Source organism: Pseudorca crassidens, chromosome 15 (assembly GCF_039906515.1).
Source record: "Pseudorca crassidens isolate mPseCra1 chromosome 15, mPseCra1.hap1, whole genome shotgun sequence".
Classification (NCBI taxonomy): Eukaryota; Metazoa; Chordata; class Mammalia; order Artiodactyla; family Delphinidae; genus Pseudorca; species Pseudorca crassidens.
The window spans coordinates 34,196,391-34,214,515 of record NC_090310.1 but is presented as its reverse complement, the minus strand read 5'-3'; the positions used below and the strand labels follow the sequence as shown (position 1 = coordinate 34,214,515).

At 45.1% G+C, this 18,125-nt stretch overlaps 1 protein-coding gene across 25 annotated transcripts in view; it reads left to right on the top strand.

Moving 5' to 3' along the window:
* Positions 1–18,125, top strand: part of RBFOX1 (RNA binding fox-1 homolog 1) — a 2,180,200-nt gene that overhangs the window by 577,841 nt on the left and 1,584,234 nt on the right. For all 25 annotated transcript variants that reach the window (XM_067706699.1, XM_067706702.1, XM_067706687.1 and 22 more), the window contains exon 4: positions 6,671–6,703. In XM_067706699.1, the coding sequence (XP_067562800.1) occupies positions 6,671–6,703 (33 nt within the window). The remainder of the gene's footprint in view (positions 1–6,670; positions 6,704–18,125) is intronic.

The window sequence follows — 18,125 nt, the reverse complement described above, 5'->3', positions numbered from 1 at the left end:
TAGAGGGATCTCTGGCAAGGCAGTGCTGCAGCGAGGAGGTGTGGCCAGGCCTGCTAGCTCTGCTCTCCAAAACTATCTTCTCCTCTCTGATATACAGCTTGACTGCACGTCCAAACCCCTTGCCATTGTGTGTGGCCCTGTGACTGAGCTCTGGCCAACAGGCTGTGAACTGAAACGATGCATGACACTCCTGGGTCTGGTCCATAAAGACCACCCACTCGTGTTCCTCCATGTATTCTCCCTCTTCTGGCTTTCTGGTCACGGTGACCTGAAGCCACATATTAAAGATGGCAGGGCCTTTTTCAGCCTGGGTCCCTGAATGACTGTGTGGATGAGAGCTGGCCTCCAACGCGTTCTCCCACCTAGAACTGCTACGTGAGCAAGAGATGACTAGCCGTGTGTCAAGCCATTATTTATTTGGTTCTATTTGTTACTGTAGCTTTGGTGTCCCTGACAATTACAGGAGGCCTGCACCCACAGGGTTGCCCCTAATCTACCTGTGCCCCGCAAAGGTGCCAGCATTTGCACATCTGTACAGAAGGCACCTATGACCATTGAACTGCCTGGTAATCAGCATTGATAGCAGATGATTTCGTTTGTTGCATGGTCAAGTGGAGAGGAATGTGCCCTTTCTCTCTAATCCATCCGCTCAGACCCAATGACAGAGCTGTTAAAACCAGAAAACCAAAGGGAGAAGAAGGCAAGAAGGAGAAGACCATTCATTCTCCCCAATTAATCCCTCTGTTCAAAGCCTTGCCAGCACAGTTGGGGGACTGGAGGAGATGAGCGTTAAATTGGACTTGAGATAGGAGTTTTGCACTGAGCTAGACTGGGCTTCTCACGCCTGAGGGTGACTGGGAAGCTCTGGGTTTCCCTGGGATGTCCTTACAGAACTGAAAAAGGAGACTAGATTGAGGGATAATTGGTGGAAAAAGAGAACCTTCATGCTGGTGTTGTTCTAGGTCAGAACTTTCCATAAAATAGTTCCGTCAAAGCCAAGGACACCTGGCAGCCTGGCGAACTTGGTAGATGACAGGGCACAGGGATACATTTTTCTTTGAGTGTGAGAAGAAGAAATCCCCAAACTGCTGGTGCATGAATAATATCCTTGCTGGCCTGGAAGGCCTGTTTAGGTGACACTTGACTTCTCAGATAAAGGGTTCACTGTTTGGTGTGAATGGTGGTGTCATTTGCTGCTGGGATACAAATCTGAAGGCCCAGCAGGGTAGTGTTTGAGGAGGGATGTGACGATTCTATCTTCCTACCTGGCAGGCCAGTGTGGCATGTTCAGCACAGCCATGGGGACCTCATGGCGATTCCTGCAGGAAGGAAGGGGGCGAGAGGGAGCAGGACGCAGGGAATAGTGGTCATTCAGTGAGACGGGGATGGCTTAGAGTCTAGACGGGGAAAAGCACACAATCACTGAGTCCCTGGATTTGTGCATAGGAGTACTGCAGAGCAAAGTCTCCAATCGTAGAGACCTGGGTTCCCGTTTCTTGCACTACCACTTGCCAGAGAAGTAATGTAACCTCGCTGATCCTTATCTGGATCCATTTAAAGTGAACTCTGTCAGTTGAATGGGCTAAAACATTCTTTTGTGTTCTTAAGCTCTTTTGAGTGGTTTCCATCCCACCCAACCAGAAGGGACCTGTCTCCCACTACCACTGCAGAAGTGGTAGAGTGGTACCCAACACATTCAGCACAGATGATTGAGTAGTATGAAGCATCAGAACCCCAGATGGGGATGGGCGTCTCAGACACAGGTGCAGAGGAGGACTAGGTGGGTGTTCCTGAGCCACGATCACCCATCTATCCATTAACTCCGTTCTCATACCTGTTAATATGTGGGAAGACCCAGGAAGGGTCCATATCTCCATGGGCAAAATCCCTGCGTGGTTTTTGAGGGCAGTCTTGGAGTATGACCTGGGTTCAAACCCTGCCTCTGACAGTCCCAACTGTAGGAAAGGAACTTAGCTTCCCAACCCCAGTTTCCCTGTCCGAAAAAATGGCATGAGAACCAGCCCCTAGGGTTGAGGAGAGGATTGAAAGAATCACGTACATCAAGTTCCTGGCACAAGCAAGGAGGAAACCCTTAATGTCGGCCTTTGCAATTTCAAACACAGGTAGAGAAAGTGAAGGAGAGGAAGGGAAATGATTAAAGGGATGGGAAATCGCTGGAACAAAGCTCTAAGGAGTGTCCTGCCGGGAGTTTCCTGCATCCCTTCTGTGCCCAGTGCTGGTCCACAGAATGGCCCACCTCAAACATGGCTCTAATCATATCAGCCCCCATGCTGGGAACCCTCTGATGGTGGCTGCTGCTGACAACATAAAAGCCAAATGCCTCAGTCTGGCACCCGTAGCCCTTAAAGAACCCTCACTCCCTCCCCAGCTGGCCTCCACAGTTCTCTATCTGCTGAACATGCCACAGTGGATGACAGACAGGCCCTGAGGTCTGTGGGTGCCGTGTTCCTGAATAACCCTGAGCTACCTGTGTTGGAAGTGAATCTAACATAATTATGACTATAAAATCGACACTGAATGCAGTATGTAGAGGATTCTAGTAAATGTCAACATTTGCTTTTCATAGATTTATCTAATACATAGAATTTTAAATCATAAATGAACTGTGGCTTATCTCCAATTGGCCACAAGCCCCACCACTCCCTACTGCATCACCATATGACCCACCTTCTACTCTGTGTCATCAGATATATGAATGGGTGAGAGAGCTGTTTTTAGTCCTCTCTTCAGTGAGACAAGCCAGCATTTCTATAAAGTCTCTTATTAACCTTGAGGAACTGTAAAGCTTTAGTTTTATCATATTTTAAATTTATGTTTAACTAGACAAATAATACATGGATGCATTCTCAATGAATTCCTCCTCAGAGGTAAAACTTTTGTTGGTTTGATTTGTATCCTCCCAGAGGATACAAAAAAAATGTTTTTTTTAATTTTTGGCTGCGTTGGGTCTTCGTTGCTGCACATGGGCTTTCTCTAGTAGTGGTGAGCAGGGGCTACTCTTCATTGTGGCGCATGGCTTCTCATGGCAGTGGCTTCTCTTGTTGCAGAGCACAGGCTCTAGGCACATGGGCTTCAGTAGTTGTGGCATGTGGGCTTAGTTGCTCCACGGCATGTGGGATCTTCCTGGACCAGGGATTGAACTCATGTCCCCTGCACTGGCAGGTGGATTCTTAACCACTGCACCACCAGGAAATTCCTCCTCCCAGATATTTTTTAGACATACATCTGTGTGTGTGTGGTGGGGGAGTAAGTGTGGAAGGAGGAATGTTACCAATGCAAACTTGGGTCCTCTTGCCCACGTGCAGTCAGGCCAATCTACCTACATCAGGTTGTGGTGAGGGAAAGTGCAGAGGTTATTATAGGCACCAAGCAAGGAGTCCAGGGCAGCTAGTGCTCAAAAGACCCAAACTCCCTGTTGGGTTTCAGGGAGACATTTTTAAAGGCCAGGTGATGAAGGGGAGTCACAGGGTATGTGATCAACTCCTGCACAATTCTCTGATTGGTTGATGGTGAAGTAACAGTGTGATGTCATAGGGTTAACATTATCAATCCTCAGGCTCCAGTAGGTCTGGGGGCTACGTGCTCACAGTCAGTAACTAGTTAACTTCTTCCATTTGGTGGGGGTTTTAGCATCTGTAAAACAACTAAGGAATGGGCATCAGATACTGTTATCTAGGTACTTCAGAGAGGGGCTAAAGCAGAGGATATACGAGAGAGTTCTGTCCCGGGAAGGCCTCATGGATCCTGCCAGGTTACAGGAATATATAATATATATATACTTCAGTTACTTTTTTAGAATATTGGTATCATCATATGTGTGCTGCTCTCCAACTTTTCTTGTCCATTAACAGTATGTAGGGACTTCCTTAGCGGCACAGTGGTTAAGAATCCGCCTGCCAATGCAGGGGATACAGGTTCAAACCCTGCTCTGGAGGATCCCACATGCCACAGAGCAACTAAGCCTGTGTGCCACAACTACTGAGCTCGTGTGCCACAACTACTGAAGCCCTTGTGCCTAGAGCCCATGCTCTGCCACAAAGAGAAGCCACCTCAATGAGGAGCCCACACACCGCAACGAAGAGTAGCCCCCACTCTCCACAACTGGAGAAAGCCTGTGCGCAGCAACAAAGACCCAATGCAGCCATAAATAAATAAGTGAATAAATGTCATGCTTTAAAAAAAACAACAGCAGTATGTACTGTTGAGTTTTTCATGTCAAAACATTAGGATTCACCCCATTTATTCTAGCAGCTGCATAATATTATATAATATGGCTGGATCATAGTTGATTTGGCTTAGAGGAGGGTAAACTGGCAGCCTAGCGGCCACATCCAGATGACATGTGTGTTGTGTTTGGCTGGAACCATATTTTGCCCTTACAAATTGAATGCAAATGGCTTTAAAGTAGGCATCTCGTATTTCCCCACAGACCTCACCATTCCCTATTGTCTGGCAGGTAGTTCACTTTATATACTTTTATTACTTGCTTGGCCCCTGGAGGCATTGGAGTGTTCAAACCCTGTATTTTAGCCATTCTTTTGTCTGTGGACACTTAAATGTTTTAGAAATGTCTTGTTATCCTGAACAATGCTTCAGTAATCAGCCATGTCTATGCCTCTTTATGTTGGTGTGTGTTTATCTAAGGTAGATGTAAGAAGTGGGCTTGCCTAATAGGGAGGAATGAAAGGGGCCGTGTGACCCAAAATGCACAAGTTGGGAGACACGGACGAAGATTCTGAAGGAGGAAATTAGAGAGGGCAGCGGAGAGTGGTGTTGCCCATGTGCTGCTGGAGACCTGTAGCTGTTGAATAGCATGCTTCTGCCTCACAAATTCCTACTGGTTTACAGCAGGGAAATGCTGATGTATACACACACACATACACACACACACACAAAAAGTTATGTAGCAAGGGATCTTCTGCACTTGTGCTTTATGAATGTGGCCACTTGCTTTGGAATCAGCTGCTCTCCCAGCCCCAGCTCTGAAAGGACAGAGGGAAGGGAGGGGAGGGGAGGACCTGGGCTCTGACACTCATCACACCTTGGAAGTTTCTCCAGGGCTGGCCCTGGGATAAGCCTTGCTAAGCCACAGGCCACAGCTAATGCATCCTCTTGGCTGAGGTCAGTCTGAAGCCTCCCGTTTAGGAGGCTAATGACGCGTGAAAGCTGCCCAGTGGGCAGCAGGCACTGCCTGAGCTACTTCTGGGGCTGATGGCTTCAGTGAGGGCTGGTCTGATACCTTGGGGGTGAGCATGGGGGAGGGAGTGCTGGGAGCTGGACCAGTGTGAGCTACAGGGACTGTTCATCTAACTCAGGAACCCATGCATTCTTAAGCCCTTAGTTGGATTCACAGTTGTGAGCTGGTATCTGCTTGTCTTATTAAGTTTGGTTACCATAACAAAACACTATAGACTGGGTGGATTAAACAACAGGAGTTTGTTTCTCACAGTCTGGAGGCTGGAAGTCCACCATCAAGGAGCCAGCAGGGTTGGTGCCTGGTGAGAGCTTCTCCTTGGGTTTCAGGTGGCTGTCTTCTTGCTGTGTCCTTATATGGCCTTTCCTTCGTGTACGAGCAGGTGGAAAGAGAGAGACAGGAAGCAAACTTGTTGGTGTCTCATAAGGGCACTAATCCTGTCCAGGGGGCCCTACTCTCATGACCTTATCTAAACCTAATTACCTCCCAAAGGCCCACCTCCAAATACCATCACATTGGAGGTTAGAGCTTCATGAATTTGTGGTGGGGGTGGACACAGTTCAGTTCAGAGCCAACTGGTAGGAAAATATGGCTGAGGATGGCTGGTCAACCTCAGGTATAAGTAGAAAGTTGCAGGGTGGAGAGTTCCTGGAGTTATCAGGGAAAAAAAACACCTTATCTGCCCCTAGATAGGAGATCTCTTCTAGGCATATATGAATATCATGGGTGGAATCTTTATTCCTTTATTCCAAAATCAAATCCTTTAATACAGAATGGGCTGTGTGTGGGTAGGAGCCTGAAAGTCTATATGACTTTATCTTGTGTTTAAATCTAACTTCCTCTACTGAATAAATTTCTGAGCTTGAAAAAATTACTTAACTACTCTTCCAACCCCAATATATTCTCATCTATGAAATGGGATAATGAAAGTTGCTCTGGGGATGACATAGAGCTTGGCACAACGCCTGGCACCACTCTTTAGTTCACAATATTTTGAGGCATTTTGGAAACAGAAGGCTGTGGTTGCTGTAGTTTGAAGTTTTACCTTCTCAGAACACTGACTCGAAACTTCAAGGGGAAAAAAAACCCTCAATGTCTTCAATGGCTTTGCTTTTTCGGTGTTCATTTAATCATTATCAGTGCATGGGCATTGCACACAGACCTCCCCCTTTTTTCTTCCTGGCAAGGTTGTTATAATGTGTTGAAAATATTAATTATCCTCTTCACCTTATACACAGGACTGGAAAAACAAATCTTGCTCCTGTGCTTGCTAGAAGAAAGAGTGCCTCTGTGTGTGTGTGTGTGTATGTGTGTGTGTGTGTGTGTGTGTCTCGCACCCATTGTCCCCTCGGGTCATAACAAATTATTGATGCCAATTCCTTTAAAAAGACAATTAATCCAATTACCTTCTTGTTGAATCAATACTAATGTCTTTTTTTTTTCTTTAACTTGCAGGTTTCGGCAAGCCTGGCTGCCAGCGAAGCTGAGGTAGGAAACATGGCTTTGCTGTCCCTTTGGAGGACATTTTGAAACGGTTTTCTTTTGCGATGGAATGAAGAGGGTATTCTGGTTGCAGTTGTGCTCTGCACAATCTCCTGGCGGTTTGTCTGGTGTGTTGTCAGTTGTGTGGTTTCCACGGCGCTAGGTTTGGGGCTGACCAGGTCACCCCTGGTACTCTTTATGGAGTGTGTACTGAGTAGCCTGGTAAAGGCGGCTGATGGTTTCAAATTTGGATCTCCTCTTGCTCCTGTCTTGGTGACTCCAGAGTCTGTATATACACATTATGATTCTAGCTCCATTCAGACCAGCCCTTGCTTTGGCAGTGAGACCTCCATCTGTCTCTCTGGTGGTTTCCATTCCCTCCGTCTTTTTCCTCTCCCTGTTCATCCTCTGCGGCATTAAGGGAACTGTGGCTGATGCTGGCAACAGGTAAAGAATTTAAAAAGATGTTGGTCAGAGGTCACCAGCAAGGTGACCATCCATGGGGAATGTGGCATCACTTAGTGGGTACTCCAAAATATATCCAGGGCCACGGAGCCGTTGTTCTCCTCCTTCTAGGTTACGAGATGTGTAGAGCAAAGAGCATCTACTTGGGCCTCAGCAACCCTGGGTTCTGTGTGACATCGTGCATCACTGTAACTGCTGAGACTCACTTTTCTCATGCACTCAGCGAGGATAATTCAGCTCCTTTTGACCCGTCGCATGGTTGTTGGAGGGTGATATGGAATAAGGAGTGCAGAGGCGGATTCTGACAGTGTTCTACAAAATGTAAGGGGAGATCATTGCAAGAGTGGAAACTCCAGTTCAAATGTCTACATTCTTGAATAGGATGACTTGGTGTGCAAAAGTTTTCTAGGAACTGTGGTTCATTAATGGTGTAAATGTTATTTTAGATGCCTAGGGAGGTAGATCAGTGGGAAGAGAGGAGGGTCAGGAAGCAGAAAGATGGGGTGGGGTCAGGAGCCACTGGTGTCACCTGCTTCCCAATGATCTTGTGACCAGTTACTTAAGCCAGTCATGTATCTACTCAAAGCTCCTTTTTTCATCTTCAGAGTGAGAACAGCAATACACATCACATGAGGTTGCTGAGAGCATTAAAAGGGCAATGTCAGTGTTTACTTTTTTGATTTACTCCACACAGAGGACCAGTTTCCATGTATCCAGTACCTAGTATATACCATTCACTATGTAAAGATTTCACATACATCATCTTATGAAAGCTTCACAAAAATCTTGGGATGTATGAGCTATTATAATCCCCATTTCACAGAAGAGTAAACTGAGGCTTGGAAAGACTCGGTGACTTTCCTAGAACCATTCAGCTAATGGGTGACAGAGCTGGGATCTGTAATCATGTCTGGCAGGGCTGGCTATTAACGGCCACACCATGTGTCTTAGTTCAGGCCGCTATAACAAGATAGCATGGACTGGGTGACTTAACAGAAATTTATTACTCACAGTTCTGATGGTTGGGAAGTCCAGGATCAAGGTACCAGCAGATCTGGTGTCTGGTGAGGACTCTCTTCCTGGTTTGCAGATAGCCATTCTTCTCATTGTATCCTCACGTGGCAGAAAAGCAGAGAGAGGAAGCAAGCTCTCGTGTCTCTTCTTATAAGGGCACTAATCCCATTCCTGAGGGCTGATCACCTCCAAAGGCCCCACCTCCTGCTACCATCGCGTTGGGGGATAGAATTTCAATATATGAATATATTCAGTATATGGATAACAGCATGTAAACCACCCAGATCATGGCTTCGTGCATAGTGAGTGTTGATAAATGTTAGCTCTGGCTCTCCTTAAGGGCTGATTCTGCTTTCTAGATCACACCTGAATATGTCTCAGTGCACTGGGGTCAGCACCACGGAGAGATGCCTATTTCCTGTGATTTTCCATCTTCCTTTCCCCAGCACAGTCTCACATTTGTGCCACATTTGGCAGTTTAAAACACACAATCAACAGTAAAACACCTTTACATATGTTGCCCCTTTTCAATTTCACAGAAATCACACATGGCAGGATATTTGTTATCACTATTTTCAGATTTAAAAATGGAGTTTTGGAGAATTGCAGTACTTTAAACATTGGTGAGATCATGTTTAATGATCTAGCAATTCCACTCCTGCTTGTGTGCCTAAGAGAAATGAGCGCTTATGTCCACCAAAAGATGTATACAATAATTTTCATAGAAGCTTTATTTCTCATAGGCAAAAGATGGAAACAAACTAAGTGCCCATTAACAGGATAATAAATAAACAAATTGGGCTATATTCATGCAATGGAATACAAGATAGTAATCAAAAAGAATCATCAATGGATATATGAAATAGCCTTCATGAATTTCAGAGATATAATGTGGGGTTAAAAAAATACACCCTGGGGCTTCCCTGGTGGCGCAGTGGTTGAGAGTCCACCTGCTGATGCAGGGGATGCGGGTTCGTGCCGCGGTCCGGGAAGATCCCACATGCCGTGGAGCGGCTGGGCCCGTGAGCCATGGCCGCTGAGCCTGCGCGTCCGGAGCCTGTGCTCCACAACAGGAGAGGCCACAACAGTGAGAGGCCCGCGTACCGCAAAAAAACAAACAACAACAAAAAAACACCCTGTATGATTTCATTTACATATAAATGAGCACCCACTTCTGGTGATAAAAGTAACAGTCATGGTTACCTTTCAGTAGGGGGACAAAAGAGCCCGTTGGGCGATGGGAATATTCAATGCCTTCATCTAGATATGGTTACATAGGTTACCATCACATGTAAAATTTATGGAGCTCTACACCTAAGATGTGTGTACTTTATAATGTATAATTTGTATACCAAGAAAAAAAAGTGAATCCACTTGGTTAAAAAAGAGAAACAGCAAAAATGAAAAAGAAAACAACATAAAAAGTATAAACCAGGATAATGAAAAAAAGGGGAATGAGGAAGTCTAGAACTTTCAGCACGTAGACAAAACTGTAGATCAAAAATAGCCTAAACTCACCGATTCATCACGCATTTATTCATTCATTCATTTTTACTCCCAACTCCTATCTCCCAGATGGAACAGGATTTTTAAAAAACACACAACTTTTCCGTTCTCCTAACCATGGTTTCTAAGGCTAAATTGTAATTGCTGCAGCCAGATCATATTTTTTGCACTACTGCAGGGAGATAACCTTTTATTAATTGAATTTCTAATGGCAATTCATCAAAGCAAGCGATCACCGTTATTTAGTGCATGTTCCATATTCACGGCATGTTCTGTTAGGTAAATAATAGTGGCTCTGGGAAGGTGCTTCTGTGAGGTTCTTTTCCTTCTCAAATGACTTTCTTTTTTTCCCTAAGTACAGACAAACAGTTGTAATTTAAGCAGAACAAACCCCACCTGTCGAGGAGACGTTGGTTAAAGGGAGACAAGAAGAATGAAAAACCCACAGAATCAGTGAGAATGAATGGCTTTGCCAGTTCCCTTTCTCTCTGCAGATTGACAGTGAATATGTGAATAACGTTTGCTAAATCTGGACTTTGAAAACATGACAGTAAGCTGTTTGTGCCAATAATTTTTCATGGCATATGCCACCCCTCCCTGTACCACACACAGTTTTAATAAGATGGCACATGGACTGTTGAGAAATGTTAAAACCCTGCAGAGGAAAGAGCTTTATCTTCTGACCAAATTCTGCCCAGCAATGTTTATGACAGCTGAAGAATTTATCTTAAATTCCCTCTGCTAGCCACAAAGCACATGGCCCTTTGTCCCCGAGCAGCCTGTAAGAACCAAACTAAGATGTCACATACATAATATAACAGATAAATGGCCCAATTTCCATGTCCACATGATGAATGGAATGCAAGTTCAGCAAACACATATTTGCACATTAATTGGCCCTGCATGGTTCCATTTTGTTCCTGAGTTGCTACTGTATGTCTCCTGGACTCTTTCCCCTTCAGAATCATTAAGCCTGTTTTATCGCACAAATGCATACACATCTCCCCCCTGTTTACCGTCACGCAGCTTGCCCTGCTGAGGGAGAACCAAGTAACCTGGGCGCAGCCACTGGATTGCAAATGCCTACGTCTGAGTTCTCTCCACCTCCAGCTGCAGGGTAACACTGAGATCTGAGACCCAGCCCCACAGTGGCTATGCTGACAGCCAAACAAAGGAGGCTGCAGGAGAGGATGCTTAAAAAAAAAATCATTTCTTTTCAGTTACCAGTTGGTTCTTTGCCTCACCTTAAATGATTTCCTGTTGATAGTTTAATGGCAGTATAAACCCAGTGGAGGGCCTCAATTTTGATAAATTGGCCTGCTCCTATTTCATGGCAAAGCAATCGAACTGAGATTGATTAATATTACAGTTTTACTATCCCAAATAATTGCAGTGGGAAACAGTGCTGGTGGCTAAACCCAGTGGCCTTCGGGAGACATACGTGGAATCTTGCTTCCACCAATCTCTGTTTCCATCCAGAGATTTTTACCCCGGGCCAAGGAATCATATATTTTTCCTGTCTCAAACCTGAGTCTCAGAAAAGCAGATCCAAGGGCTACAGAGCCTTTTAGAATACTCTGGCCCATTTGGAGAGAAACCAGCACTTTTGAGAAGGGGCTGAATTTCTTTTGCTGTGAACAAAAGACCAGTCCTGGCCATTTCAAGTCACTTCAGAAGCCAGAACATTTTACAAGGGACAGTTGAGTTATTGCACAAAGAGCATTACAGTGGAAAAAGCATGAGCTTTGGAGTCTTAGAGATGAGATATGAATCATGGGTCCACAATTTACAAGTTATGTGCCTGCGGGCAAGTCGCTTAAATGCTAAACAGGTCTCTTATCAGTAAAATGGCAATAATGCACACCACCCCAAAGGATTGATTTGAATTTAAAAATTTGATAATCTGTGTGCAATGCCGAAGACAGTACCTGGCACAGAGCAGATGATCCACAATTGTTATTTCGCTTCCTCACACAATCCCCGTACTTTATTTCTTGTGTAAAAGTAAGACAATAAATAAACAACTAGAAGTTTCTTTTGAGACCTGTGGCTTTGAAAACTTGCTGTGATGATTTTGCATCATGGCTGACCCAGAACCTAAGCAGGCAGGCGTTTACTTACATGGCTTAATTCATGTTGGAGTCCATGGCCCTCTTCTCTCCATTAAGGGCAAGATCCATCTGAAGATCAGCAGTACTTTCCAAAGAGCATGCTTGCCCTTGTCTAATTTGTCCAATCACACTTTGATAGTCTTCCCTGTCTTTGAAGCCAGCTCAAAAGCATGTTTAAAGAACCTGCAAAAAGTAATCAGGTCTTAATTCAAGGGCCGAGAATTCTCAGTTGGAGATATGGTTGGCCTTTTTAAAATTTGATGGGCATTTAAGTGATAGCTATTCTATACTAGGCAAAGCACTAGGCACTGGGATACGTACATGACTTGGACATATAATCTTACCCTCAAAGAACATACGCTCCAATACGCTGTGGGGGGGATATATCATAAATGATATAAGGTCATTTGTTTCGTGGTGACCAGCATTCTCATGAGAGCAAAGCCCTGTCCATCAACCCTGCTCCATATTCCTTAAGTTTGGGGTCTGGGTTCAGACATAAGTAAGCCTAGATGGGAATGGGATATGTATGGAGGCTTCCCAGAGGATATTACCTCCAGTAAGATGCAGACTGAAGCCTTGAAGTCAAGAAAAGTAGAGAACACGAGAAAAGGCACAGATGGGAAGGAGCTTGCACGTTCAGGGAATAGGCGTGAAAGGGGTGTGGGAGCTGTGAAAGAGAGTGGAAGTGATCGGAGCGAACGTGGAGAAACCAAGACCAAGATCCTCCTGGAAACAGAAGGGGAAGAGTGTTACAAGAAAGGAGCAGGGCACTGAATGATTCACTGGGGTCGAGGAGAGTGAGCATCGGGTTGATGGCACTGGGTTTGGCAGGTATACAATCATTAGTGTCCTCAACAAGAGCCTTCCCAACATAGGTGGCGGGAGTAGAAGTTAGATGTGGATGGCTTAGGGAGTAAATGGAAAGAGAAAACACATAAGTACAATATAGACCAGCCTTTCAAGGGGCAAGTGCTTGAGCCAAGGCAATGATGCTCCCTGGCTTGAAGGAATTTTGAAGGTGGCAGGGGCTTGGGTATGTCACAGGCTTGCAGAATGGGCCTCAGAAGATACGAGGATGTGAATCAGAGCACAGACGGGGTTTACCTGCTGAAAGGTGAGCAGTATCCCTGAGGGTACACTTTCCTTGCTCACCGTTGTGTCACCAGGGCTCAACACCGTGCCAGAGAGCTATGGCATTAATTGGACTGAGAAAGGACATTTTTCATGTGACATTGAGAAAGAAAGGATGGAGAGTAAGTGCGAATGAATTTGAAGAAGGGAGAGACTGAAAGAGGTTATGCCTGGCAGCCTTCATATACCCTGTGAATAGCAGAGGGAACTGCATGTGCTGAGAATAAGGGGGGCAGAGGTAGAATTGGGTGTTAAAGAGGAAAAATAAGCAAGAAGAGGGAATGCTGATGGGAGGCACTGGTGAGAGGCTGACTGACCAGTGAGATCTGTCCAGCAAGCTGACATCCAGCAGCACCAGGGGAGGGAGCTGAGCCTGACAGCAGCAGCCGTGAACACATGGCGTCATTCACCACGTGTGTACTGCGTGCCAAGCACTACGGTAGCTTCACAACAATCTTTAAAATGAGTGTCACCATCCCTATTTCACAGAGGAGGTGACCGAGACTCTAAGAGGTGATGTAGGTTAACCAGACTTACTTAAGAATTAAATAGCAGGACCAGTGTTTGAATCAGTGTCTGACTGCAGCGCTGGAGCACGTTCCACCATGAACACAGCTGTCGTCGGTACAGGTCGTGGAGTCTGATGCCTAGGTTCAAACCCTAGCTCCAGCATTTCCCATCTCCAGTCCCTGCTAGAGGTGAAACTCAGGCAAATTTCTTACCTTTGTGTGTCTGGTCTGTCTCTTCCGTAGAATGAAGATAATTAAAGAATGAAACTTACAGCTTTTTAGTGAAGGTGAAAAGCCATGATAGAAGGTATGGGAAGTAATTAACATATTACCTGGTACATAAATAGCCCTTCACATATGCTAGTCATTGTAGTTATTTTTATTAGTGTTGTTGGAAGCTCATTCTGTGCTACAATAGGAAAGAGCAGAGGTGCCAGCTAGGACCAATTCATATCCTCTAAACCAAATGGATGCATCTGTTCTTGAGTCTTCCAGAAGCACCTTACTCCATGGAAATTAATTAAGGGTCCCTGGAGAAGGTGAGCAGTCAAAAAAAATTCTCTTTCTACTGCCTATATCAGAAAAAAAAATTGGTTTCTGTTACTGTGAGGTTTTGAGGATGTTAGAAGAATCTCACCATTTGTACATTGCAATGGGGTTAATGAAAAATAGTAACCAAAGGAAAAAAAAGTCCACTAGCTTTTAATTAACATCTGACTATATGCCAGGCACTCTACAAGTCATTTCACATACCTTATCTCATTTAATTTCACCCTTACAAGAGCCCTATGAAGTGAGTACTATTTTTTTTCCTGTTTTACAGATGAGCAAATTGAGGATCAAGGTGGTTAATTAAATGAGTCAGGGAGGTTATAGGAAGGGGATCAGGAATCCCATCCGTGACTCTCAGACCCCAAAGTCAGCTAAGGTGATGAGCTGAAACCAGAAGTCACCTCTCACCTTAGAGGCAAAGGCTGGACCTTCCAACCATCACAAGAAAACCCTAGTCTCTCCTCTTCTCCATCCTCTCTTCTGCAGCCTTCCCCTGCCACAGCTCAACCAACCTTGTCGACTCTCTGTTTTAAGATTTTGTGAGTGCTCTGTGATCACAGAACCCATTCCCACACCATAAATTATTCCCTACAGTTTTGACACCATTTATTTCCATAGCATTATACATTCCAACCTTCTGACTATTTAAGATCAAAAGATGTGCTCCGGGCTCACATTTCACTCTAGCTCTCAGACTCGATGCACCAAATTAGACTGAACAGCGGAGGCTCCAGCCTGTCAGTGCCTGTAATGTTGCATAATTCCAAGGGTTTAGCATGTTTTTGTCAATGGCAAAGGAGAAATGGACTGATCCACGGTGGTAGGGCTTCCATGGAGGAGATGGGAGAAGGGTTAAAGATGGGACAGTTGAGGGGGAGTATTGGGTTATTCAGAATCAGCCTAAGTGGTGGGAGTGCAACTGGTTGATTGTGGAAACCAAAGCCAAAGGCAAAGGTTTATAAAGGATCAGATAAAAAGGAGAAGCTCCAAATAGGGAACTGTGGGTCCCCCTGAGAGAATCATGGAACTACTGGGTCTAGTGAAGAGGAGGGAAGAGGGATTGTGGCTGGAATCCAGACTGGGCTCAGAGGTGCTGGAAGTGCACGGACTATATATGTATTAGCAGATGGACCTCTTTGGAGGAGCACACACTGATGCAACAAGCTGAAAGAGCAGCTACTATTCAACCGCTACTTTTTTAGACCCTGGTCACATAAAATGAGTAAGACCCATCTCCTGCTCTCATGGAGCCTGTGATCTAGTAAAATACACAGACGGGTGAACAGATGCTTTTAGCCAAGTTCTAAAATAGAGATGGGTTCAAGGGAGAGAGTGAACACCTAGGGAGAGTGACAAGTCTCCAGGAAGACTCGGGAGAATTTCAGATGATGCATCTTCCTCTCCCACATCCCCGTGCCCTAACTCTAAGGTCAGTAAGAGGCATCGGGTGCCGTATACCTGGGTACCATGCTGCATGGCATATTTTAATAATCTGAACCAAATTTGGCAAACAGCAAAGACTGCTTTGGGTTGACTGTGTTTATGGGTGAGGGATGGAAGAGGAGAGGAGAACTGGGAAATCTGTCAGACATGTGGATCGGCACCTGACGGTAGGGACAGCAGCAAAGGAGACTCTTCGTGATGGCGGCGGTGGTGGCAGTGACAGTAGCCAACATTTATTGAATGTCCACTGTCTACCAGGCACAGTGCTGAGCATTTTACATAGATTACCTCATTTATTCTTTCCAACAGGCTTGGGCGGATGAGTATCCACATAACCTTCATTTAATGAGTGAGAAAACCAAGGCTCGGAAGAGTTGATGGGATCAATTCACGGCTGTACGGCTAACAGGCAGAGTTAGTGTTTGATTCTAGGCAATTTGCCTTCTGAGCCACCAGCCCAGCTAAGATGGGGGAAGCAGGCTTGAAAACCCCCTTGGGTTAAAGTCTGATTGCTCAGCACAAACCTCTCGTGACAAATGATGCTAGCACACTTTGGAGAAACTTTGTGACTGTGCCTGATTCTCGGCACTAATGTAGCTTGACTAGAGACTGACATTCCACTTACCTCACCAGAATGACAATTAGGAGGAGAAAAAAAGGAGTTATTGCTATTCTGCCTTCCTCTATTGAGCTATGAATAAATGATGATAGCTGTGAAATAGTGTGGTGTTTAGATCATTTCTGGTAAATTTAAAAAATAAAAATTGAATAAAGTGGTAATCCATGTAGCCACTTAAACAAGAGGAGTGGAACAAAATTAGTAAACTCTTTTAGTGTCTTCCTGGCCTTGTCATTCTAATGTAATTAGTTTGTAAAAATATTAATACTCAAACAGCTGACGCGTTTTACATGTTGATTTGAAATATGTTAATTACGCTTTGTACTTTGGCCCTGTACTGTCCTCAGCAGTGCCGTAGATGGGAATTCTAGTCCTACACCCACTCCTCCTTACACACTGGCAGCCACATGGATATTGAGAGCTCTTTGCAATGCTCAGAGCTCCTTGCACCTTTGGAGAGAAGGAGAGAGAATGGTGTATAGAAGTAGCAGCTTAGTGGTTTCAGCTAATGTGGGTACTGTCTGTAAACATGGTATCTCAAGAGGCTTCCTGAGTTGCAATGAGTAAATGATATGCTGGGTCAGCAGGGTTTTCAGATGGTACATAGACACTAGAGTGAGTGGCCTCTGAGCATCTCGCCTTGGACTACATTCAGTTTTTGGACTAGATTCTGCCCAGACCTTGCAAATGGATTTTCTGCTCACGTCCTAGCAGAAGGTGCTGAATTCTAGGTGTGTCTCATGTAGACCTAGCCATTGTCATCATTAGATGTTGTAGATGTCATCTGCTTCTTCATGGTTTTCTTAGTTAATATATTAGTCAGGAGAGGTTAGGCTATGCTGAAGTAACAGGTTAATCAGAAATCTCAATGGCTTTCCCAACAAAGGCTTATTTCTTGCTCATGGGGACCAGTCCAGTGAGCATAGGGTGACTCTCCAGGGTAGCTCCCTCCTAGTGATCAAGAGATACAGGCTGCTCTATCTTGTGGCTCCACTGTGTCAACACGCACCTCCGCCATCCATGTGGCAGAAGAGGAAAGAGAATGGGGAATCTCTCTTGTATTTTTCATTGTCTCAGCACAGAAATGACACCCATCACTTTACCCATAGTCTGCCAGCTAAAACTTGTCCCGCCCACTACAAGGGGTCTGGGAAATGTGAGGCACACATGGATATTCCATGAGAATTAAATACCTGCCACAATGTGATAATGATGACAGTAACCATCTCTACTGTCATCCCAACCACTGTGCTTCACCAAGCCCTCCACTGTGGTCACACTGTGGTGACATGCCAGGCACTCTGTTTTGCACTCGGCACAGTTTTCCTTATTTCACTGTCATTCTCTCCATCATAAAGAAGAGGAAACAGAGGCTCAGAGGGGTGAGACTGTTTGTCCAAAGCCACAGAGTTAGCAAGGGGTCTAGCCAGGATCCAGCTCGCAGTATGACAGCAGTGCCTCCAATGGTTTCCGTCTCCCGCAGTTCTCGGCAACCTTCCTTCTGCAGCACCTAGGAGGGGGACCTGGGAGCAACAGTCAGAACAGCCACGAGGAATCAGGAGAAGGATCTGTTAAACTTCCAAAGGATGCTATGGTTAGTGTCCCAAGTTTGTACAGAACCTATTCCTTTCAGCCAGTAGCCTCACATTCAGCACCGCCTTTGACCCTTACAGGCCTCCTCCAGAGGGTTTGGGGAAAATGTGATTAGCTCCTCATTATAGACATAGTAGTGGAGGGCCCAGGAGGACACCTGCCAGAAGACACCTGGGTGATCACCAGCAGGTGTCCGGAGTCCCGACCTAGCCTCTTTGAGTGTATAGGACTGAGGGTCCTTGAGACCCTAGACCAAGGAGCTGTTACATTTTCTGTTCCATGAGCCCCTTTGGCATCTGAGGAGAACTATGGGCCTTTATGAAGAATAGTCTTAAAATACATAATTTGAAATACTTAAGATCACTAAGGAAACCATGTATATTGAAATGCATTTACTAAAATAATAGATGTAATCCAGTAAAACTGTTGCTTGCTTTATTAATACATTAAATAACAAGCAAGTCTAGTAATTACTGTAATTT